Source organism: Athene cunicularia, assembly GCF_003259725.1.
Source record: "Athene cunicularia isolate RWA chromosome 3 unlocalized genomic scaffold, athCun1 chr3_part1, whole genome shotgun sequence".
Taxonomy (NCBI): domain Eukaryota; kingdom Metazoa; phylum Chordata; class Aves; order Strigiformes; family Strigidae; genus Athene; species Athene cunicularia.
Window position 1 is genome coordinate 27,110,967 of NW_020799097.1, and position 26,704 is coordinate 27,137,670.

General features: G+C 36.7%; 1 protein-coding gene across 10 annotated transcripts in view; it reads right to left on the reverse strand.

The window, feature by feature from the left end:
- DST (dystonin) overlaps window positions 1–26,704 on the reverse strand; it is a 213,352-nt gene that overhangs the window by 99,747 nt on the left and 86,901 nt on the right. For 9 of the 10 annotated variants that reach the window (XM_026845550.1, XM_026845546.1, XM_026845544.1 and 6 more), the window contains 8 exons: window positions 22,951–23,085; window positions 20,347–20,435; window positions 19,589–19,724; window positions 8,465–8,617; window positions 6,152–6,385; window positions 5,590–5,871; window positions 3,377–3,922; window positions 794–970 (listed from right to left, as the gene is read on the reverse strand). In XM_026845550.1, the coding sequence (XP_026701351.1) occupies window positions 794–970; window positions 3,377–3,922; window positions 5,590–5,871; window positions 6,152–6,385; window positions 8,465–8,617; window positions 19,589–19,724; window positions 20,347–20,435; window positions 22,951–23,085 (1,752 nt within the window). Of the gene's footprint in view, window positions 1–793; window positions 971–3,376; window positions 3,923–5,589; window positions 5,872–6,151; window positions 6,386–8,464; window positions 8,618–19,588; window positions 19,725–20,346; window positions 20,436–22,950; window positions 23,086–23,924; window positions 26,390–26,704 lie in introns of those variants that run through there. The other variant, XM_026845552.1, reaches the window with a different exon arrangement.

Sequence of the window (26,704 nt, forward strand, 5' to 3'; positions counted from 1 at the left end):
AAAAGAAAGAAGAAGAAGAAAGAAGAAAGAAGAAAGAAGAAAGAAGAAAGAAGAAAGAAGAAAGAAGAAAGAAGAAAGAAGAAAGAAGAAAGAAGAAAGAAGAAAGAAAAAAGAAAGAAAAAGAAGAAAAAAGAAAAAAGAAAAAAGAAAGAAAAAAGAAAAAAAAAGAAAAAAGAAAAAAGAAAAAAGAAAAAGAAAAAAGAAAAAAAAGAAAAAAGAAAAAAGAAAAAAGAAAAAGGAAAAAGGAAAAAAATTACTGGTTTTCTGTGCACAGCAAATTATGTTATAGTTACTCTCTGCAGGTCATAACAGTACTGGATACAAGCAGGCAAACAGACTAGTCACATCACACTGCTTATCCAGTACAATCCATTTCATAATACAGTAACAAACAAATGTTTACAGAAAAAAAGCGAGTGTCACAAACAACAGACATCAAATAGTCTCTATCAGGAACTCAGTCCCAAGCCCTACTCTTATAGAAAACTGTAATCACTAAATCCTTTCTTAGTTCAAAAACTTCCCAGATATCACCCTATCATTTGCTAAGTGATACAAAACAAATCTTGCTTTCACACTACTAATGGCATTTTGCTCCCCCATTTTTTCTCACCCTAGTGCATTTTAGGTAAAACTCTGGACAGCTGAATTTCAGAACTATAAGGTTGCACGCCCATGTGCAAGACAAGAATTTGGCCTGCAGCCAGCTGGATTAAACTAGATTATCCTGTTTTTTAGATGAAAAGGAGTTCCTTTTAGGACAAAAGTACTTCTGCTTTTAAAAGATTTTCACCTTGGTTTCTTCTAGTTGTCTCTGGAGATTTTTGGGATCCACTGCAATTGGCTCTGATAGTTGTTTGTTCACAGCTATTTCAGAGGCCTGCAGACCTGACAAAAGTCCAGATGAGACATCTTCATAATGTTGATATTTATCCACCAGGTCTTTAAGGTTATTTCCAAGGATGCTACACTAAAAGAGCAGAAAACAAACAAGCAAATACCCAGGCATTAAACTGTGTGCTGCATTTCATACCAATCTCAAGGTCATACTTTCAGTCCTGAAATACTGCATGATTTTTTTTCCTGTCATCATTCCACTGTCTAACAGATTTCTGAACTGAGGCACAATAGCTGGACAGGCTATGCGGGTCTTCCCAGTTTGTGCTCCTCAAGTGTGATGTAAGATCCATTCACTGATGCAGATGGGAAACTGGAGTCTAACCCATTGTACTAGAATAGGAAAAGCTTTAGGAATACTTTTTGATCCACCAGTGTAAAGATTCTTTATCAGCACTCTGACAACAAAAATGTAGCCAGTGGAAGCTAGAAATTAAAAAAAAAATAAATCAGAAGATAAGTGTATGTTTCATTAAAATACAGACAGCAGAGTATTGTTTTCATAAATACCTTATCTGCAGAGAAAATCTTAAAGTGATATGGCTTGGTGTTGCACATATGCTCTGTTTTAGTCACTTAAGAATGCCATCTGACCAAGATCCTATTAGTTCTATATGTTAGCATGCCTCAAAATGTATACAGTGAATTATCACATAAAAAGGAACTCTTTCAGACTTGTTGGAGACGGTTTCACAAGGAAAATATGATTGTATCAAGTCATAATATTTATAAACAGTTACTTCAAATATTTATATTCTAAACCTTCCATACACTGTCTTTTAATATTTACATGTGGTACTTGGTCTCCATCTGGTGGGCACACATAGAACATATACACATAACCAGTTAACTAAGAACTGACTTTAAGATTCCTTCAATATTTAAGCCTATAAAGTAATATACATGTTTGAAAAAAAATTAAAATAAAAGCAATATAAATATATATTAAAAACAAGAAGCTTTTACAAAAGTCAAAAAGTTTACTACAACTTGGAAGATCTCACAAATTTTGGAAGATCTCACTTTTTAGAAGTCTGTCCTTCAAGACTCAATTTAGTAAGGAAAGTCTACTTTGCTTTGCATATCTATGGTCAAATATTTAAAGCATGTCTATTATGTCTGTGCTAAATGTATATATGGAAAGGATAGAATATGGAAAGTTGACAAATCTGAGACCGTAAATCAAGCTGCTAGCATAGGATTTTTATGTGCATGAAAATAAGCTCTTCAAAAATTCTGCCATGTAATCTTTACATTCACACTTAAACTAATTCAGTAAATCAACTGGAGGAAATCTAATGTGTTAATACAAGCTTCTGGCTTCACTGTTCATATAAGTTAAGTGGGAAAATGAAAATGAGCTTCTGTAAAAGGGAGAGCTGTCTTCACAAACTGAGAGAACAGGGTTTACACTGGTTTTGTAATAAAGCAATCAAATTCATGTCTTTACAGAATTCACATTTCTGAGCAGAAAATGCTGAAAGAGATGAAAATTCCCAGACAAAGACGGCAACTGCTGCAGACCAACACTAAAGCTCTACTAAGGAGTCTGAACCTATGATCTTAGAAGATTATGAAATGGTATAGTCAAAGGATACTGACAGCAACTGCTTCTTAAATGGTTCAATTAATAATTATCTCAAAAGTTTAAAATTCCAGAATACTATCAGTATTGAACAACACTTTCTTTGTTTTTTGAAAACAGCATTAAAGTTGGCATGTGAGACCAGTTGGTGATGTCTGTCTAGTTCTACCGGAAAGATTCCATACATGAACCTGGCACAGAGAGCTGGATTATCTTCCCTCTCTAGGGTACCTGGAGGATTTCGCACTGCCAGTTTCCCATTAGTTAGAGATTAATCTCAGATTGTTAAGCATAAAATGTTTGTTTGGCAGAGTAGTGTAGAAGAACTGCTATCCTCAAATCACTACATTCTTGCCTGCCTAGTGCTGACAACAAAGGTCACATTGGGACAAACTATTTCAGGACACAATCAAATTGAAATTTTGAATGTTAATCTTGGCATAGTATCTCTCTTTCTATACCCATTTCATTAGTAGGAAGTCAAGTAAATAGGCAGTTGTGGGAAATACCACAAGGAACATAAAGAAATGTTATCCGACTACCAGTATTACAATTTCTTTCCACTCCAAAATGGGGTTACTCAGACATCCTGTACTGTTATAAACTCAACGAGTTTGTCTAAGGCTGGAAAGAACAATGAAGAAATCTGGTCTTATTTCTCTCTTATAACACAAGGTAGAAAATTTTATCCATTCAGACCGTAAATAGTCGGGCACTTGAATAAAGCATTTCTTCTAGAAAAACATCTTGTTCTGCTATCTAACTTTAAGAAACAAGGAATTTACAACTTCTACAGTATTTGTTTTATCAGCTAACCTCTTTTTGCACAAACTGGAATTTTTATACAAAAATCAATTATAGTTGTCTTTCCTACTCAGTATAAATAAAACTTACCTTAGTATAGAGAGATTTGAAACGATCTGAAGCACTATCCAGTTTATTTTGCACTTCAGCATATGTAGCTGAAGTATCGATACCATCTTTGTCAACCTTCACACCATCTCTTTTGCTGCATGACCTTGCAGCATCTAAAACTCTTTGTCCAGAAATTGTAATATACCGTAAATCACCTTTGTGAGATATAACATCTTCTGAAAAACTCTTCTGCCTTTTCAGTTTAACCATAATACCAGTGAAAGCAGAAGCACCTGCCTCCAAATTGTCAAGTTCTTGCTCTGCCTGCTGCAGCCAGGTTTCAAATTCACTATAGTCTGCATCAAATTTCTCAAGTTCTTCTCTTAGAGAATGAGTCAATTTCATTTTCCGTTCTGACTCAGCTAAGGCACTCTCATACTGAGCCTTCAGCTCTTTCATGTTCCTTTGCATCTTGTCTTTTTCTTCAGGGGAAAGGTAGTGCCCTTGTTTCTCAAGCAGTGCCTGAGCAGACTGAGTTGCTATGATGACAGCTTGCTGCTGTGAAATAATTTTCTCATGTTGAGCCTAAAAGAAAAAAAAAATCTATTATGACCAGCACCTTCTCAGATGGTTCCTTAGAAATCACAAGTAAAACAAAGACCATCAAAATGATAAAAAGCTTTTCCAGTTTTCATATTATTTATTAAAAAACATTTTGTGAGTTATTTAAGAGAAAGCATTACTCCTAGTCATCATATTTCTGTGCAGTTTCAGAATTTTAGAAACATACAGTGGTAATTCTGGCCACATATACAGGCCGTGACCAAATGGGAGTCTTCAAATATCACTGGAACTCAGAAATACTAGGAGATATATAGATATATAGATATATATATATATATATATATCACAAACACTTTCCCCTGTACTTCCAAAAGACAAATCACTATAGTTAAACTAGACATTATCAATTTCTTTAATTTTTTCCTAATAAAAATCATTTGCTTATTACTTAACATTTAGGGTAACGTGCTTAGTGTAATCAAAACTATTCTCATTCCCTGTCTCAAAATAGGATTTATCAAATAAAGCGTTCAAAAGTAGGCAACTTTCCAAATCAAAGCTGTTCCATTTCCTGTTACAGATGTTGTAGCTACCGTTTCAGACAGACCAAAACGAGTCAAAGCATCAAACACTAAAAAGAATACAGATACTTTGTTCTTATATTTAGTGAACAAACATTATTATCCAATTTTTTTAAATCTCATTTTTCATTGTTAAGAGCAGTGATTTTTATCAAATATACTTGTTCATAAAACAGGTCCTTTTGACATTAAATGTCAGGACACATTCTATGCATGCAAGTTGTTTCAATCTTGTAAAAAATAGTTAAGTCATAGAAACTAGAACTGTATGCCAAATCATATTTCAAATATATTCCTTCAAAAAATCTTTATTCTTGAAGGTCTTCTATGTAAAATAGACTGGTATGCTTTTCTTCCACGAGTACAGTGGGCAATTATCCTGTAGGTATTAGGTGCAGAAAAGAACTGTCAAAAAAGTTAAAGTAAGTATATTATGTACACAAACCCAAATGATCTTATTTTCTTATGTTGGTTTTGGCTTTTTTTTAATAAGAAATCCAAAACTGTATCAGTTATCAGCATAATCATTTTCACCGTGTCCATCAAACCACACCTAAAATCTCTTTGTTGCTTAACTGTAAGTCAACAAAAGCCATAAAACTCACTCTTCTGAAGCCTTAAATTAGTGCTTTGACCATGTTTTAAAGTTACAGGGACTGAAGATCATAATTTCAGCAAACTATTATTTGCAGCTATTGCTATTAGTGTTCACAGGGAATTTCAGGGGGTTGAATCATTTGGCTATTACAAAGATTTTTTGAGAAAGTCACATAAAAGGTATGAATTTATGTTGCTGCTTTTTGCATTTTATTTACTTGCATTAATTTTTCACTATAAAAATTAAGAATACTCACCATCAGGATTTTTAACATCTACCTTGTAGAATATGTCCTTTTTCTTATTTTGAAGGAAACAACCATAGTAACAGTGAAAAAGTGACAAATTCGCAATACATTCTAACTACTGAAATTCCTACCGCTGTATGTCAATGCTTTCCTAGTGCCTGTTGCAAAGTCTATGACAGAAAGGATGAGATTGAATTCATTCATGTTGCATGAGGTTTGAAACACTTAGCACCTAAATGTTGAATAAACCCAGTAACAGTACCTTGACTTTCTGATACTGCTGGTTCAGATTATCTTCTGTGCTTATTATTAGTCCATCCACTCGAGTTTCAATGTCTTGCTGAATTTCCGGCAGATTACCATTGACATCGTCCTCCTCTCCTTCCAAAGCCTTCATATCTCCCTCTTCATAGTGTGTTCCATTCTGTTCTATTGCCTGCTTAAATTTCCGGCCATGCTCTGCTTCTTTATCCACATTTGATAGCCAATCCAAGAGATTTTCTATTGTATTTTTACTTTCTTCCAGCTGTTCTATGGCTGCAACCTACATTGAAATTTCACAGTTTCAGTTTAGAAATCTTCTTTTGGGACTATAAAGTATCACATACAAACAGACCATTTAAAATACATTAACATTAAACAAAATTTTTGATTTACATATACGTTGCTGTTTATTTTATAAAGCAACTAAACCAGCAATTTATTGTCACCCAAATGAAATATGATTTTAATCTCTCCACAGTGTATCAATAATAAGTTGCAAGACTAATCCTGTGAAACATGTAAAAAGTTTGAATAAAGGTATGAAATGGTTGCCTAAAAACCTTTTCTGTTTCCTGCTTAATTGCTGTTGTCATAGCCTTATCCAGTTCTTTTTTGGACTCTTCTGCCTTCTGGCTAAGGAGCAAACACTTTGTCTTAGCTTCATTCAGTTTCTGTTCAAGAACAGACTTGTCTTCTTGCGACAATTTTTCTCCATTCTCTTTCAAGAAGTTTTCAGTATTTTTCACAATCTCTGCCAGTGTCTGGGCACTCATTCTCATGTCTTTTTGTATCTCCTTTTGAGAAAAAAAAACAAACAAAACAGAGGTAAGTAAATTATTCACCAGATCTTTGCAATTAACTTTATTGGAACTATCTCTACTATAGGATCCTTTTGAGGAAGGTCCATATTGGTCCCTTCTAACTTGTGAGAGCATGTGATACATTACTAAATTGAAGATAGGGTGATTAAAAACTAAAATCAATTCAACATCTGACAATGTTACTGCAGATCAATGTGTCTGGTTGGTTTTTAAATTGCAAGTCTGTTGGCTTACACTCCTATTCAGACTGAGGCCATTTTTTCCTTTGTTTAGGAGCTCAAATATTTTATTTCCATATACACAGAAGAAAATATATCTTATTTTTTAGATATCAAGAGATAAAGAAAATCTGCTACTGTAGTTAGTAGGGTGAGTCTCATGACAAATGCATTCCATTACTATCCTAACAGAAAGCTGCAAAAATAAGGAGACTGAATAAAAGTCAGAAACTTGTAGTCATTTTCCCCAGGTGTAAATTCTCCCATATTTCTTGGTTTTGTTCAGCCTAGAAATGCCATAATAATATATATTTCTTTATTTGTAATCAATCATTGTATTTCAATTTCCAAAGAACATTTAAGTCCATTAAATTTCATAGAGGACAGATCTTTAATTTATCCAAAGTGGTTTGCCTAGTCCTATAATAAAGTCAGATAAAAAAATCTTCATTCCAGTTATCTGAGGGGAGCTTTAATTACAATAATTATGCTGTTGAATACACTCATCCAGTTACTGAAATAATGAATTATTTTTTTTTAATATACAGTGTAACACTCTTGAAGCTGCAAGACATAACATTTGATTCTCATTCTAGACTATAGATTTTGCAGCAATTATAGAACATGGTTTGGCAGCTAAAACTTCAGCTCATTTTAACACTTCAGCAAGTATGTTAGAAAGAAAGACTTTCCTGGGGACCCTATATCAAGACATCTTCTTCTCTGACAAAATATTTCCCTGCTCCCTTTCAAACAGCTCACAGAGGATGAAAGTTCTGACTTATCCTTAAAAGACCTTTTTCAAGCCCCTATTCCCCTCCTGAGACACCCTTCTACAATGGTGCCCACAAGAAATCAGTTAGCAAATAACAACTAGTCTGCTAGGCAGACAAAAACAGACAATGGAAAAAAAAAATTAAGCATATGATATGTCAGTTCTTCATTCCCATAGGTGCCCCATTTAGGCCATAAATTCTTAAGATAGGTAAGCAATATTAAGAGGTACCCTAGGGGTGTCTGCATCTTTCCACTGACTATAAGGAGAACTTTGGCAAACTAGATGTGTCACTTTGAAGATAAGTAAAGCAAGGCAAGATGAATGAGGAAATTTCTGCCTTTACAGATTATTAACCTTGATTTGGAGCTCTACAGTAGTGTAAACTATTACTAGGAGAAGCAGGAAGAAGTCCAAGTCCTTCAGTCCTTCATCACTAACTCAGCATCAGACAGGACAGAGTGAAAGCTTATAGATGACAGGATACAGCTGAAAGGCAAGGTCTTAACAGGAAAGCAAACTGAAAGGGCTCTGCTACATGAGGACACCAAGGAGATTGCATGCAACACTAGAAAAAACAGAATTCAAACCAAAACAAGACTGAGGCAGTGGAAAGCCTCAGGCAAGAGAAAGTCTTGCAGCAAAGTTCTTCAAAATACTGTGAACAGAAATAAGCACTCCCTGATACCAGTTTAAAAAGCTGGTCAAATTATTTCAGCATAATAAACAAGCATGACTTTATCACATCAAACAGGAACAATCTTAAGCTAATATATAACAAATTTCATGTCTACTCCAAGAGTGCTTCTTGAAATGCCTAGTACATGCTCCCTATTCTAGTGTCTTCTAGTCTGAAAGTTTCTTTACTCCCACTGGCACATATTGGAGTGTATTCATAGGCAGCAGTTTAAATGCATGCCATTAAGCCTTTACTTTTGGTCGGTCAAACAAATCTATTTTACTCTCCTCTCACATGACAAGTATTATTCAACAGAAGAGTCTAGTCACTCTTCTCCACACTCAGTCTTCTGTAACTTATCTGACTAGAACTGTGCATACCTCCTGTTTGGTCTGGTATTGTTCTAGCTCAGCCTTGCTGTCTCCAATAACAAGAGATTCTTGCTGTCCGATGAGTCGATTTTCAGTTTGTGTAAGCAAATCACAGATTTCCTGCAGTTTCTCTTTGCATTCCTGCTGCCGCTCAGCCACATCCTATATTAGAGCCAAGTACAATTGAGTAATTAAACAAAAATGTCCTCATTTCAGGAACTAACATACACTCTAAGAGGAATTACCTTTGAATATCAATATTGCAAAGCAATCATTTTTAAAGTATGCTGTAAACATGATAGCAGTGGTACAAAGAGTAAGATGAACATACAGAAGTTATGGATAAACCTCAAATATGTTTTAAGTAAAAGAGACCATGTTTGATGGAATTGCTGAATAGAAGACTGGCCATGCACATATGTGAAAGATGAAATCTCCAAACAACAGGAGTGAAAATCCAGTCTCTTAACTGCTTGAAACCTGTGATAAACACTATTAATTCTGAAAAAAGGATATCAAAACAGAGGTTAGTTGTGATTGTGAGTTAGCTGTTGCTGGTATGCATAATGTTACCTGAATAGAAAACATTGACTTTTTAAGCAGTAGAAAAGAACAAAACATGCAAGCTCATTATTGCTACTACATCCTAGAAAAGTTATCTGTGCCTTTCCTTTATTCAGTTTTATGTTTCTTTGTATGGTGGAAACAAATGTTGCAAAGTAATACAAAGTCTTCAGAATACCAGAACACCTTTCATTATGCATAAACTGGAGGATGAGGTAGTGATTCTGAATCTTAACAGTGCTTCTATGAGAGAAGAAAAGATGCAGTTCCACTGTAGCATCTTATCAGCCTCCTCTGACTCTACAAAAGTTGCTTATGCTTGCCAACTGCAGCCATGCCAGCTGAAGAGCTAACTGTCCAAACTTGACTCATAGCTTTCCCAGTGCCCATGCTTAGAACTGCAAATATCTTAACTGATTTACCCATACGTTTGTCCCTCTAACCCATCTCAGTCAAAACAAGCCATGGTAGCAAGGTTTTAACACATCTGGTTCTTTGACTGTAAAGACCTAGAAAAAAGATCACATAAGCAGATGACCTGGCAAATTAAAGGAAAATAAAATCTTCATCAGGACAGAAGTGATGAGCAATGGTGCAGTAGTAAATTCACTGCTCAAAATAGCTGCAGCCAGAAGAGTTGACTGCTTTATTTAATTACTCATATAGCTACTAAACAAACAACACTTGTGAGAAGCCTCAAAGTAAATTTCTCTCACTGATACAAAAAGCAGACCTGGTCACCTCCAGCTGTACAGATCCTAAAGCCCAAAATTGTGTCTGTCCATAATAGACTGTTTCTGTGACTGTAGCAAGGAAAGACAAAAAAAGAGAATTCACCATACTTGATCAATACAATCTTTGTAGAACTATGCATATATCTGTAGTAAAAGCTGAGAAGATAGAAATACACTTGATACTGCATGCTGGTATTAAAATTCCTCATCCATAGACAAAAACACTCAGCACACATTTACACAGAAAGGCAAACCTTCTGATCACCCAGCTCTTGTGTTGCCTGTAACTGTGTCTCTAAACTTTCCACTTGAGATGCTACTGCTTCCTGTACTTCCTGAAAAGATTTCTGGGTGGTATTTAAGAGCCTCAGCAGCTGTTTGCTCTGATTAGGAGAAAGATCTTGAGCATGTTCAGAAATGAAGAACTGAGTATCAAACGCAATGGACTCCAACTGCATTTTTTTACAGCCAAGCTCTGCAGCTCTGTTCTGTAAATAAAAAGAAAGAAATGACTAGCAATTCAGACAAATTCAGCAGAAATAAACCACAAGTATCGCTACCCTCTTTTCTCAGCCCCTGTTCGAAAACGCTTCTGGCAGACAATTTAGCCATAGTAAATCAAAACTGTGTCAGAATCATTCTGACACAGTCAGATACAGCATTTGAACTTCTGCATGGTTTGTCTCTGGGACAGTCCATGTCTAAGTAATGAATAAGATGATCTTGAAGATCTCTATTTCTTCGCTCTCTCATGAATGTCTGAAAAATGTCTGACCTTCAACTCTGGAACATTTATGGCAGGTTAGGTTTAGCATTTCTAGGTTCTAGGTCTGAAGGCCCAGAAATGTTAAAGTGTTTACTTGAAAGCATTCCTATTCCTAACTCCACAGTGAGAAGCCCTCTTTCCAGCAGTGTGACAAATTCTGCCCACAGTCATGCACTGTGTATATGAAATTACCCTATGAAACTACCGTGCATACTGGAACCCTATTAAAACACAATAAAACAATGTCATTTTTATCATTCATACATACAGAGGTGTATGAACTTAACTAAAAATTTGATCTATTTGTTTTTCATGACTCATTTAATGATTCCCCATCTTCATCTCTCACAAATAATTGATTTGGAAGGTAATTAAAATTCAGTAGACATTCTGGACCTTATGCATAAAGATCCAATTTTAATCACTGAAATATCTGTATGATAAATTAGATTTTCAAAAAAGGTCAGATTTTTTGCCACAAATGTAAGCAGAACCAATAGCTTTCTCAGTAAGCCAAACTCTATCAAAATTTTTTTCAAGAGAAAAAAAGCAAATCAACAAGAGTTTATTACTGGATTATCAAGCAGTTGTCTTCTTAAGTAATTAGTTCTAGCCACCTGTTTCAGCAAGAGGTTAATGTGCAGGTGTACAAAACCTAGCTAATAATTCACAGTAAGTAGCAACATTTGTCAGAAGCACTAACACCCACCACAAAGAATACTTACTTTAAGTAGTTGTAAACTTTTCTTCATCTCTTCTATATCATTAGTATTCACTGTGAAGTCAGTCACGATTTTAATGTTTTCTGTGATCCAGTCTGAAAATGTCTGCAGTTTGCTTAAGAGTTGCTGGTGTAATACTGCAAGCTTAGACTAGAAAGGGAATCACAGAATCATAGAACGGTTTGGGTTGGACAGGACCTTAAAGATCACCTAGTTCCAACCCCCCTGCCATGGGCAGGGACACCTTCCACTAGACCAGGTTGCTCAAAGCCCCGTCCAACCTGGCCTTGAACACTGCCAGGGAGGGGGTAGTCACTACTTTTCTGGGCAACCTCTTCCAGTGCCTCACCACCCTGACAGTAAAGAATTTCTTCCTTAGAGCCAATCTAAATCTACGCTCTTTCAATTTAAAATCATTACCCTTTGTCTTATCACGACACTCCCTGATAAAGAATCCCTCCCCATCTTTCCTGTAGCCCCCTTCAGGTACTGGAAGGCTGCTTTAAGGTCTCCCTGGAGCCTTCTCTTCTCCAGGCTGAACAACCCTGACTCTCTCAGCCTGTCCTCACAGGGGAGGTGCTCCAGCCCCCTGATCATCTTCATGGCCCTCCTGGACCTGCTCCAACGGGTCCATATCCTCCTTCTACTGGTGGCCCCAGAGCTGGACACAGTACTCCAGGTGGGGTCTCACAAGAAAGGTGCAGATGGAGAGAACCACCTTCCTCGACCTGCTGGTCATGCTTATTTTGATGCAGCCCGGGATGTGGTTGGAAGTTGTGTATTTATTTATGCCCCTGGAGACTAATCATATTTTCTATAGTATTAAATAGAATTGTACTTTTATCTTAAGAAAAAACAAAAGAAAACAAAGCCAAACTCCTTCCTTTTAGTCAAACTACCTTGAAGAAAAACCAAGGTAAAAAGATACACTGATAAAAACATACCATTTCTGAGTCAACAGCACAGACTATTTGTTTTGTTCTTTTTGAAGACGTATCACAGACCACCAAAAATACTTCTTTCAAACAGTCATAGCTTATCTTCAGCTCTTTAAGTTTCTCTTCAGGAATATCCCTGTCACAAAACTTTAAAAACTCCTCTGTCAACTTCATGTCCCTTTTTAGGATAATTGCAAAGGTAGCTAGTCCTGATTCAAAAGACTACAAAGAGAATATATATAAAATGCATTAAGTTACTATCAAGAAAGACATTTAAATGTGAATTACTGTAATCTCTTTTTTTTATGTAAGGGCTTTTCCTAGCACCCATCACTGAAGTACAAGCATAAAGAATATTTTAATTACCTCCAGTTGTTCCAGTTCATCTTTTAGTATTTCCAAGTTATTACTAATAGGTTTCTGGCTATCTAGGTGGCTTTTCATATCTTGAACGACTGCCAAATGTCCTTGCATTTTCTCTGTTAACCTTAAACATTGCTGTACTCCATCGACCTGAAAATGAGTTTTAACAATTAGAAAACATTTTCCAAACTGACAGACCTGAAAACAAGCAACAAAAGTTCTTGGTTTAACTATAATTTATTTTAAATTTATAATTTAATTTTTCAACCATTTTTGCAGTTTAATTATTCTCTCCAGCACTTGGAAGGATTCATAGAATTCCTTTACCACAGAATAGGTAGCACATAGCAGCTATTGTTACTTACCATGCTAGTGGAGGTGTCTTCCAGGACTGCTTCTTTTGTTTTGAAACCAGGCTCAATAAAGCCTTTGGACAGGCTGTCTGTCTTCCCATGCTCCTGGTCACTTTCCCAAGTAATGACTTCTTCATCTGCCGATGTTTTCTCTTTAGCAATTTCTGATCCAAACTCTGACTTTTCTGTTGAGAAAAGAGTACAAAGCCCGTCTACTTTGCCTTTGCCCTCATGTTCTGTGGTGGTACCAGCAATCTGTGAGCTTATAAGCAAACCACGTATCAGCTCCTCTAACTTGCTTGTACTTTCAAGTCCAGGTGAGATTTGAAAAATCTCCAAAAGTTCAGAAGTAGTAAGTTTTGGAACAGGAGCTTTCACGTCTGTTTCACTTTTTCTTTCATCTGGATCAGCTATCTTTTGCTTCCAGGATTCCTGCTTCAGAATATCACGAAGAAGATCAGGACTTCTGCAATCAGGCCAAAGCAAAGAAGGAGCATCACTGTCCTTTGGCTCTGTACACGGTGCCACTAATGCAGTTGTAACAGCATTGCTTATTTGTTTGAGATTTGACGCACTAGATGTATCACTCCCAAGTTGGGTGCTTCTAACCATTGTAAGTAAATTTTGTATTAAAATTTTGGTATCAGAGTAACTTAGGGGTTCACCCTCCTGCTTGCAGTAAACATGTCCCATTTTCAATTTCCTTTGTAATATATTCTTTAAGTCTTCCATTAATGTGTCAGACATTTCTGGTGATTGTGAAATACCTTCCTTTACTTGAAAATCTTTGCAGGGTCCCATTTCCTTTTGCAATGACTCCATGGACATTTGTTTTTTGTAACCATTTCCAAGAGAAGAGGTCTCACTGGCCATGAAATTTTCTCCCTTTGTGTTTTTCAGTGTCTCATATTCTTTCTGGGCACCATAACTCAAATCAGCCTCTATGCTGCTCAGAAGTGCAGAAGAAACATTGGTGGTATGACTCCCAGAAGGTAGCACTTCACTTCCCTGCCCTGATTCTTTGGCATCCTCAGTACTTCCTAAAGCATCTTCTTTTATTAGGGAAAATTCACTATTATTGCTGCTCTTGTTTTCTGAAAAGTCTTTAAGAACATTACCAGTATTTTGACAGATAACTCTCCCTGTTTCTTTAGTTATGCTAATTTCCTTTGGTTTCACTGTATCAGTTGGGGAAAAAGAATAAGTGTTAAATTCACTTGAAAGCATTTCTTTAGTATTTAGCAGAAAATCCTTTTTATTCTGTATACTGTTTTCCCCTTTTTCCCTGTTCTCAAAGCAACAGGATTCAGCTGCATCCAATTCTGAACGGCTGCTGTCTTTTATGTCTCTTGTATATTGTTTTAAAGAAGAGGAATTGTTAAAATCTCTTTTAAATTCATCTGACTTCACACCACCTCCAATGTCAAGCAAAGCTTGATCAACATATACTTTTTCTTTACTTGAAAAGGGAGTTTCTCTATCAGCTTTGATTACTGATGCATCAAATATTTCCCCAAGGCTTTCCATCTGAATGGGACTTTTGCTTAGCCCCAAATCACATTCCTCCATAATATTTACTCTATTTTTATTTTCTGTAAGAATTTCAAAACCTCCTCCTATTTGACCATGCTTCCAACTGCTGACTGGATGTACTTGGTCACTAAGTGCACTACCACCATCACTCACATAAGGCATAACCATAAGGAATTTACTGTCCATTTGGGATGAACCTTCATTTAGTTGTTCCATACCAGCCATATTATTTAATACGTTTTCCTCTGCAAATACTGCTTCTCTCTGTCTTTGCCCATGATTTGAATATAACATTGGCATGGTACTATTGGTTTTATTCAGGCTATCAATAAAGCTTTCTGAGAGAAGCAAATCTGCCCTAGTACTTTCAGCAGCAGCAGCAGCTTGCTTTGCAGTTAGGAAGGCTGTTATACTAGCATCAGATGTCTCAGTATCATCAAGAAGTTGAGAACTTGGAACCTTAAGCTGTGTTTTATTATTTTCTTCACTCTTACAGAATGTCCATTTAGTGTCAAAGGTATTTTCAGACTGAATGGGCTCAGTGATATCTTGTGACATGTATTTACTTTTGACGCAAGACCCATATTCATCTTCTGTTTCCTGCTGTCTGTCTTCTTCACTTGTACATGTAAGACCAGAACATCTTTCCTCAGAAACATCTGATGCAGATTCACATTTTCCTGAGGACAGCTTTCCATTTTCACAGTTAGGCTGGAACTGAAAAGCATATTCTGTCTTGTGTCCTAAAGAAAAGCAACAGTCATCAATATTCTGATTATTTTCATTGCTATTTTCTATGTCTCCTAAGGAAATTAACAGCTGGCCACCTTTGTTTATACATTGATGACGTGAATAAAAAATATCTGTTTCCTCATCACTGTCAGAATCAGTGTCAGAGTCATCATAACTATCATCATCTTCCTCATAATCTTCCTCTTCCTGTGTATCTTCAGATTCATCTTCATAGGAGTCACTTTCCTCTTTCATTTCATCTTTCTCATTTCTGCCTTGTACTTTTGCTTCATATATCTTCTGTAAAGAACTAAGGCCTCCCTCCTGTCTTCCTTCACTCTGCGAAATAACTGGTAATATTTGCACCTTCTCTTCAAAGTTCCCTGTTCTTTCTGCTTCCTCCTCAGGAATTCTTTCCATAGTTTCAGCACTTGCAGAAGCTATATTTACACTCTCAGGCAGCCCTGTCAGATTTACAACTCCAGTATTAGTGACAAGTTCTTGATAAGAGCTGGTCTCTTCTCTCAGGGCTATTAGACCACTCCTCTCCTCTAGAAAACCTAATGGAACTGATGCTGCAGACAGTTCTGCCTCTGGTGTATCATTATCCCCCAACTGCAAGGTATCAAAACCATCATCACCTTGAGAACTGTCATAGGAAACATCATCATCAATTTGTGGAGTAGCATACACATCACTGTCATCATCATCAACCTGAGGTGTTTCATAGGCATCATCATCATCATCAAACTGAGAGCTGTCGTTTTCAGAGGTTAACTCACTACATTCATGTTGCAAATCACTTTCAAACTGTGGGATGGCATCACTTCCACCTACTGATGAGTCAGAACTACTGTCACACAACAGTAACTTGTCAAATGTAAGATTGCTTTCTTCTACTATTAGCTTTTGTGCTGTGCTGTTGCTGTCACCCACAGGTGGTCTATCATGTATAACAGTATCACCATCCAATGAAGGCCTGCAGTGCATGTCTCTACTGTCTTCTAGACACAGTTTACTCTGTAAAGCAGTACAATCCTCCAAGGACGGCCTGCCGCCTACATAAAGATAGTCTTCTAGGGATGGCCTGTTAAGTACATCAGTGCAGTCCTGCAGATGTTGCTCACTATATTCATTATCTTCAATCTGTAGTGGGTCACCACATTGACTAACCAGTTCTTCCGGAAGTCTATATATAGTATCTGCACTGATGGATGAACCAAGACTTCTCTGAAAATGATCTTTCTTGCTGTTATCTGGTACCATTCTGCTATTATCATCCTGCAATATGCAAGGCCCATATCTTGTGCACCTTTCCAGCTCTCTCCAGGTTTCATTATCTGACAAATCATTCACACTCAAGGAATTTTGTAAGGTTTCATCATTCCTGTTTTCATTACCCAGACTGTCTGCCATATAAACCTCTTCTTTCTCTCTTTCTGAAATAAGATTTGGATTTGAGTCATTTGGAAGATATCCTTCAACGTTTCCTGAATTTGCTTTCTGACTGTTATGCTTACACAGTTCTGTCCACTCAGAAACCTCTGGAAGACTTCTGAGTGCATTTCTGTTCATGGAATTTTGAGTGCTACTTACTACGCTTCTAAGTTCTGTAGGGTTAGTTAACAGCAAGCCCTGTGTATATTCTGATTGCTCAGTACCAATAACATTGCAAACATCTGGTCTACACATATGGAGATCTCCTCCCTGTAAAGGTATGGAATTCTCAAAATCTCCCAACTGATTTAATTTCCTGTTATTAGAAGTATCAGCACCTGAAAGATCACCCTGAACACTGTCTGTGACATTATTAAAGTGGACATTGCCAGCTGACTTTAGGTTAATTCCTTTCAGGCTTATGTATTTGTTATTAAACTCTATTTCTGACACGTCATCATTGTACACAGCACCATCACCTTCCAGCAACATACTGATGGCTTCTTGCAGTTGTCCATCATACAATAAAAGTCTTCCTCCAGTGTTTGCATCTATATAACTATTTACCATCAGATAAGATACAAATAATTTTTTAGCTTGATCTGAATTATGACATATAGGGTCTTCTGTGCCAGAATCTTCATGTTCCTCCTCACACTCATGAAATACAGATGTCAGGAATTCATATGTCGATAACCATTTTGCAGCATTTTTACAAGGGGTCTCTAATTCTTTGATATTGGGCATTTTATCTGGTAAAGTCACATTGGTCAAAACAGTTACGGTATTGGTGTCTATTATCCCTGATTGCACAGCCTTATCTAGGCTCACTATTTCACAAGTTTCTGGAATGTAAAGCGCAGCTATCTTCTGTCTATTGTTTAATATTTTGAATGCCAGCTCACTTGTTATCATCTCTTGGTGCAAAGAAGTCGATATGGGGAATATTTCACCAGTGTGAGGCCAAATTAGTCCAACAAAGCCTTTCTGTGCTTCTAACACCAGCAGGGCACTGGTAGATGATATTAAGTTGCACTGTACAGCTTCATCAACAGTCAAGCGTTGTCCTGAATTTGGACAAAGGATTCCACCAGTCTGAACCTGATGTGTGAGGATCCCACAAGCAGTGTCCTGATCTATCAACCCTTGTCTCATGGCCTCTTCCACAGTCATTTGCTTCCCTGAGTCTGGGTCAATTATACCTCCAGATGTTAACTGAGCACCCAGCAGCCTGAACATTGTTTCCCGATCAATGAGTCCTTCATGTGCTGCCCTTGAAATAGTTATCTTCCTTCCACATTTGAACATGATTCTACCTTTTTCTTGTGGTTTCACAGGTAGGAGTCTTAACCCTGTTTCTTCATGTATTATACTTCTACGAACCATCTGTTCAAGGGAAATCTTCTCAGCACAGTTGGGGTCTATAAGATCTCTACATGTGTCTTGTCTTTCCAGAAGCTTTGTATATAATATTGGTGAAATCAGGTTTCTCTGGAAAGCATTCTGCAAGGTCAGGTTTTCTCCAGTAGATGGCAAAATCAAGTACCCACTTGAAAGCTGATTCTCAAGAATTTTAATAGCCAAAGGTTCTGAAATTAGACCTTGTTCTAAAGCTGATACAACTGGAAGATTTGATAATGATGATTCTGAAATAACCTGCTTTGCATTACTTAATTCCTGCAACTGTAATACAGTCTGCTCATCAATTAAGGCATGAGCTTTAGCTTCTTCCAAATCATAACATACTCCTGATTCTGGAGAAATTATTCCAGAAAGGATCAGCTGATTCTCGAGCAATCTAACTCCAGTGTCATAGTCAATAAAACCTTTTAAAATAGACTGAAAGACTGAAAGAACTTCTCCAGTTGTTTGGTCAATAACACCAGCAATGACTTTATTCACCTAAAAAGGAATATAAAAGAAAAGCTATCACTATTTTCAGACTGTACATTTTAAATTTTCTTTTGATTTTGAATGCACGATAAGCATAAAAACATGTACTTACCAGGCCTGGAGGAATGCTGTGAATGTTAGCAGCTCAAATGCGCAAGTGATCTATGTCAGTCATTCAACAGCACACGATGTGATAAAAGATTTAAAATCAACATGCATCTGCGAATTGAAAACCTATGCTTTGCATACATAAATAGGGTTAGTGAAAGACAATAGAAGAAATGATTGCAGAGTGAGCAAATAGAACATATACCTGAAAGGCAAATTTTCATGCTCTAAATGTCTGTGAAAGGTTAGAATATTTGGAAACAGTATGTGATTCAAAACAACCATGCTATTCATGTTTACAGCATACAGCACTTCTGTATATATGCTTAACAATATGGCATCGGATACTCTAGCACCAAACACTGCATTTAGTTTGCATGGAAAGCATGAAGTCAGTTTGGCAACATTATCTGAACTAATTACACAGACACTGCCTCAATGTATATATAAGAACACTTGTTTTCAACATAACTTTTGAGAATTCCATATTTAGGATTAAGATCCATTAACAAATGTATCTGTAGTGTCTCGGAGCTAATCACATTATGTGCTCCCATTTTCACATCCAGATAAATTTTAAGAAAAACTGAAAGTAGATCTGTTCTAGGACATTTCCGAATGATATATGGGAGAGATTAACTTGTTATTTTATGGTGTCATTTTTGCAGCAGAAACAGACTTATCTAGCAGTCAAAGAATGGCTTTTAAGAGAAGAGTTAAGAGATGAATGATTTGTTTATCTTTCTTCATGCAAGGCACACATTTATTAAGACTCTTCACAAGAAAAATCTAATGAGCAGAATGTTCATATGCACAGGTAAGGTCACACACAGTATTCCATAGCAAATACACAAAAACCTTCAGTCAATTAAATCTCAAGTTGCTTTACACACTGTTAATTGCAGCTGCTTCTTTTACTGATCATGTGTGGTTCCAAAACCATGCAGTAAAACTCAAAAGAGACTGAAATGTAAGCTTCAAGCTTGTTACCTTTTCTTCCATCTTTTCATCACTCAGATACTGTGCTTCCTGCAGCTGCTTCAAAGCTTCATTGGATAACAAGTTGTAGCTCTCCTGAAGGGATCTGACTTGCTTTTCCATTTCCTTTCTCTCTTCATCTGTCATTCTATTAAAAAAAAAAAAAAAAGAAAAATGGAAGAAGGAGATATCTTTGAGTAATTTGTATCCTGCAGAGAGTGATCAGCTTACCTTTACCTAAAGAAGGAGAGTGGAAATTAGTAAAAGTAGTCTGGAAAAAATATAGCCTCATTATAAGGATGTTCAAGAAACCTACATTCTGCTTCAGGAAAAGCACTTACATTAATCTAGAATTTATGAGTGTCAGTCAAGACAGATAACATAGCTAGCAAGGAGTCATGAGATATCTCAGCAATTTAATATCTTACACAGCCTGATTTCAGACACAGATTAAACAAACTTGTGACATAGAGTTCAAGTACTAATTTACTACTGATTTATTAATTATTTTGACTTCGAATAAAAATTATTATCCAATGTTTTTAAACTGACCAGAGGTATATAAACCTAGCCAAATTCTTGAAATAAACTTAACTGCAACAAGCTTCCCCAAATGGGAAGACAAAATTATAACATTACAGAAAAGATGTGACATATCTGTACCTGAAATGTAATTGAAACTGTAAGATGAGGCTATGATTTCTTTTTAAGCAAACGGTATGTACAGATTCAAATAATTTACATTATTTCAAAAATTAAAAATGGCATACTTGTCACTGTGCTTAGCTAAAAATGACTGAGTAGTCTGCAGAGCTTCAGCTATTTGTTCTTTCTTGGTTGACATTTCATCCAGGGAAATCTGAAAAATAAACCACCTGTGTTCAAGACTTAATGCACATATGTAAAGTGAAAACCAACAAACAACATAGTATTTCTATCTGGGACTAAACAGTATGAGAACTTGATGTTTTTTCTTTAAATACTGGCTGTTCTTAAGAGTGATATTACTGACTATGGAATTTTATCATTCATATATGGATAAGTCACTGTGTTATGCCTTTTGATTAAATAAACTCTTTGTGTTAGAAAACTATTGGGTGACATAAAGAATTTATTTTAAAATGTTATTTGTTTGAAAATTAGCCTATCATTTAAAACAATTTATTACAGTTGGCATTTATTATTAAAACAATTTATTACAGCTTTATAAAGATAGGTGTAAAATCATCATGTTCAAGAAGTTGCTCACTAATAACTTTAAAAAAAAAATACCAGAAGGCTACAAACCTTGATAAAATTCAATGACTGAGACAAATGCAATATGAGACACTTGGAAAAAATTAATTACTTATTAATATTCTCCCCAATATAATTTCTGTCATTCCCACTAAAGCACTTCCTCTGTCAGAGGGACTTGAGAGAATTTAATTTTTTAACTTTTCTGAGAAACTGCCTGCAGTCACTTCAGAGAAAAGCACTCATTTTAGATAAAGGCAAAGTATCAAAAGGGAATCAGGACTTCATTAGTAAGCCAAAGATATGTTCAGTGTCAGTGGTAAGAGAACTCTAGCAAGGTGCTTGGGCCCTGCATTCACCCGGATCTGAACACAAGCAGTTTTGTCCCATTGTGCATCACATCAAAGGGCCCAAACAGGGTCTTGAACAGAGCCTCCCTTTGCAATCACTGCCAGCAAGCCACAAACCCACTTGTGCTGCTTGGACAGAAACCAGGAGAGCACGTACTGTATGCACTGCTCAAGAAGGTGATGGAAGCAGGCTGAGGTGGGGTCACGAGCTCCACTTTGCTCAGGGAACTGGCACTGCTGCAGCTGCTGTGTGCCCTGTCACTACTGGCACCAGCTTCTCCATCCACTCCACAACTACAAACCACAGCAAAGACAAACCACTGTGTGAAAGGTATTTCTGCTAACATTAGCTATCAAACCACTAATCTGAATGTTTCTACAAAATCTGTCAAAGCACCTGTGTTAGTCTGCAGCAACACAAAACCAGGCACCTCTGCAAGGTGACACTACCTCACCGGTCTGTTTCACAAGGGAAGGAAACACCCCTGGCAAATGCCCATCTCCCATAGGCTAAAGGAAGCCGAGGCAGCTAACTTGCTGAGGGCTCAGGCTGGATGGAGAAGGTGCCAGCCACAGTTGCCATGGTAAGCTGAGATGCTCTAAGGAATTGAGTGATGGCCCAATGCTGACAAAGGTTTGTGCTGTTGTCATTCACAAGATCAGAAAAACACCACTGTGGAATGCTTTTGCAAATCCCAATCCTAACTATTAGTGATTTGCCAATCGATATGCTCAAATCAATACAAGCTTACTACCTCCTATAGAGACAAACTCAGTAACAGTACTAGCAATGGTCCTCTATGAACAAGCAGCACACTGGGACCAGTGGCCATTGGCTTACCTGCTCGACCGCAAGCTTGAGTTATGCACACATTGCTCCAGCAGCTCTAACCAGCACCAGCATGCGTAACCAAAATGAAAATGCAGGAAAAAGCTGCCAAGAGGGCCAAAAGCATGTTTGCACGACCACACATCCAACCCTGTACTAAGGGATATGGAAAACATACTGCTTCATCTCTCTGATGCTTGGTGTGCAGGTAGGCCTTCACCTACTAAATTATTTTTAGGTGTCACTAAGCTATTTTGCAGGACAAGCCTAGCAGAGCAGCTGTTAGAAATGATAGGAAACTTCACTGATGGAAATTTGTGGTCAGAGTTACAACTGTACACAACAATGTACCTATTAAATACAAAGGCAGCAAGATGGGCCACTCCAGCAGCGTGTGGACTATGTGATAATAAAGGCAGCTCAGTCAACACCTGCTGTATTCCCTAAGACAGTAGTTTTGTCTATCCCTTAAAAGGACCTCTCAAAGTAACTTTTTAAAAGAAAGTAAAAAGAAACCTGACCCTCAGGCCCTTCCTGTCAACTATCTCCCTGCTGGTGCCAGGGTAGAAGTTACCAGACTTACCAGTCAACTATTTCAGGGCAAGGGGGCAGACCTACAAAGTGCCATACTGACAGGATCCACTGCCCCTCTACAAAGGCTCTGTTATGGTTTGCAGGGTCTAGTTTCTCTAAACGAACATTTTGCACTGTCAGAATACGTCACACTCCAGGCCTGTAAAAACCAGCTTGCACTTCTTCCTGAATAAAATGTTTGTGTCCCTAAATATTAATGTTCATTTAACCAACCTTCTACTCACAATCAAATGTGAAATTACATCTTTAGTAAAGTGTGGACGGTGATTTGGAGAAAAGAAGTATTTGTGGAATATTTTGTCTTTTTAATCAACACAGAAAGATAAAAAGAGGAAGTGGTATTTTCCCAAAAGACATCTGTGTACCTGCTGCTTAGGCAAATCAGCCTTTTCAGCCTTTTCTCCTTCTTCTTTGCTGAGTGTCTTGCTGAGGTTTGACACCCAATTCAGTAAATCCCCAGCTTTCTCAACATGTTCCTTCTTTTCTTCTTCCATTGACTTCTGATGAGCACCGCGAATTGTAAAAAAACATGTAAATGTAAATTGTCGGAATATTTAACATTAACATACATAGAAACAAAATTCTACCACAATGGCAATACTATCGCATAAAGTGATTTCATTTTATTTATCACCGCATGCATTACTATGACACTTTGATGTAGGAACAAAAATGCCACATAATTACAGACATTAACAAAGTAATTCCTCAAATGATTTGTAATTATGATTACAGTGCTTATTCATATACATGAACATTCATTATAAAATGACTGATATTAAGAAAAAGCATAGTTTCCCAGCCATTACTCAGCAGATAAAATCTAAACAATATTTGCATATAAAGTATCTCTGAATTGCTGCCTTTGCATTACCCTCAGGTGTGGATATGTACAGCCAGGATATCAGCATTTTTCAATTTATACACATGGATTGCTAAATTACAATTAGAAAGAATACACTGCTTTTATGTCTACAGAAACAAGTACAATAAAAGTAAAATATTGAGACATTTCATCTTTTTCTGCACAGGATAACGTGTTTCTTTTTGTAGTAGTACAACCTGTTAGTAGTTTCAAATCTATCAATACTTAGAAAACATGCTTAAGCCTTTCCATGTATCACAAGTAAAAATCAATAATTTTATTTCAATGGGGTTTCTTTTAAATTTGATAATGTAATTGGAATTCACTTGCCTATTAGAGCATGAAAACAATTCTAGAAAAACCAAAATGTTATCAAAGTGAGAAAAAGTTACAGTGTGTAACTTCATGGTGTGAGTAGCTCATTAAAATTAATGAAATACCAGTGTGAGAAAAATTACTTATGCACATGTATTTACTAGACTGTAGATTTAACCCTTGCATACTTTAGTGACACTTTAGTAAAATAAATTATATATGCAAACTGATCTGTAATATTAAATTAAGTATCAGGCCACATGAAATACTGCATTGTCTTCGTTTATGGGCAATCCCTTTCCATTTTTAATACAAGAATCGGATTCTTGTCTCACCTAAATCTACTCATTTTGCACTAATGTTAACTTCACCACCATCAGTATAACTTCTGATTTATACTACCTACATGTGGATAACGCCAGACAAGGCCTTCAGGTAAAGACTGAATACATAGTCTGCATTTTGAAATTATGAATCTGTGTAAGTTTACCTATGAATTTCAACTTTGTAACAAGTAATTATATTACTTCCAATAATTCCAGTTTTAGTGTTTTATACTAATTAGTGGTTTGTACTACTTAGTTTTACAGCAACTCATGATTATGTTAGAAAACACCATTAATGATTTTCCATAAAGGTCATCATAGATCTTTTCCTTGACTTGAATGGGTTTTGAAGCAGGTCCCAAAATAAGAAACTTTGTTCCATTAGGAATTATAGTAAAGACTGGAAATTCCTGTTTTCATGGGTTGAGCTACTTCTAACAATCGCAGCCCAGTGTGGCAATCAAAAACAGCTCTCTCTAAAGCTTCTTTGTAGGTTAACTTCTTTTTCGTTTTGGGGCATGTTAAAACTTTAGCATAAGATTTTTCATCTTTCATCTTTGTAGCTGTGGAAGCATCAATAATACCATTCTTAATTGCTTCTTCCATTGTCAATCTGGAATGAGACTTTGGATCTATCAACCCACCAGTCAAGTACTGATACTCTAGGCAACGCATGCCCATTTCTTTGTCTACAGCATTTAAATGCATAGCTTCAACAGCTGACATAACTGTGTTCCTTACAGGGTGAATGATCCCAGTAAAGATCAGTTCATACTGCTGGATTTGCTTGGCACAACCATCATCAATTAACTCCCTTTGCAAAGCCTCTGAAACACTGTACCTTTTTCCAGTAAATGGATCAATTATGCCTCCTGTACTAACCTGAGCTTCAAGACATCGGAGGGCAGTAACTCTATCGACCAAGTTTTTGCGTGAGGCTTTTAAGACTGGAATTCTTTCATTGGTTTCAGAAAGCCAAAACCCTGCAACAGGACTGTTTAAATCTTTATTTGGCTGTGAACTGCTGACTAAAATATCACCAAACTCATTAGCTGTGATTAAACCCTCCTTATATTTATTGACTAATTCTCTGCCAATTCTACCCTGATTTAAGGTCTCCTCAATATTAAACTGTACACCAGTTTTAAGATCTGTAAGCAAAAGAAAAGAATTCCCATCAGATTCAAAGCACGTAGACTCTTTCCAATCAAATTCCTGTTTTGAAAGCTCTAGATATGTAGCTTTATCAACACAGTTTTTTTGGTAAGCTTCATATGAAGTCATTTCAGCTCCTGTTTTGACATCTACTACTGAAATTTTATGACTTTTCTCTGCTGATGGGCTGCTTATTTTCCTTTCACCAATTGGAAGCAGAAAGCATTTACTGCTTACACTGAACAAACACATTTTCAGCAAATCACAGTAATACATAGCTTTCCTGTTATTTGGATTGTGAAAACATTTTGCATTACTAGAAGGTTCATGCAGAAATTTTAAAATCGTGTTACTAAGCAAGCCAAGCTGCACGGCGGTTTCTGGAGGTACACGAACACTTCTTAGAGGATCAATGACCCCCCCACTTGCAATCTGAGCCTCAAGGATATTTTTACCTTTTTGTCTTTCTAAGAGTCGAGCTTCCATAGCCTGATAGACAGATAACACTTTGCCAGAACAGCAATAGCCCAAAACAGCTTTCTCTGCTTCAAGCAGTCTACTCTTGAATTCATTATCTGCAAGCCCTCTAACAACCGAATCATCAACAGAGAATTTCTGACCTGTTGTGGGATCAATGATGAAACCAGTAGCTGCCTGAGCCTCTAAAAATGCTAATGCCAGTGTTTTTCCTATGATTCTTCTCCTTGCTGCTAGAGCAAAAGAGAGTATCTCTTTGCTGGATTCAAGGTACAGCCCAGCTATAGCTGTAGGTTTAGTTAAAAATTTGTCAAGACTTTTCTGAACCTCATCAATAGTTTTCTGCCCTGAACAGAGCTGCTCAACTGTGAGCCTGTCTAAAAGTTTAACTTCAGTCAACTGTCTGGCAGTCACATCATGTCGGAGACCTTGAAATTTAATATAATCATATTCCTCTGTAAAATATTCCAACTGAGTAGCATCGTCAACAGTTTTCAAAATCTCTTCCCCTAAGAAAGAGCTCATCTTTGCAAAGTCTTCTTTCCTAAACCCTTCAGATGTTTTGTTTCCCTCAGATAGTCTCGCTTCATTACCAAAAGTCTTGTCATTTTCTTGGTTTAATGTTGTGACTTCAACATGCATGTCATACTGCTGGTTCTTCACTATCTGCAAATAGGAATTTTTTGACACAGTGAGAAATACATCTGCAGAACTATGCTGTACATAATTCATTCCTAAATCCACCACCAAAGAAACTAAAGGGAGAACTTGAATATAAGTCAGAAAGGAGAATGGCTACTAGCATTGGAGAGCAGAGAAATACAGATAGCTAGAGTCTTAAAAGTGCATTTCAAATATTTATTCAATAACCAGAATTTGACTAGACTAAGCAACAATAACTGCTGTTACCATATGAACTTAGTGCCATTAATCAAAGCTCATTTTGACCAACAATGATACTACGATGTACATGAATTCCTA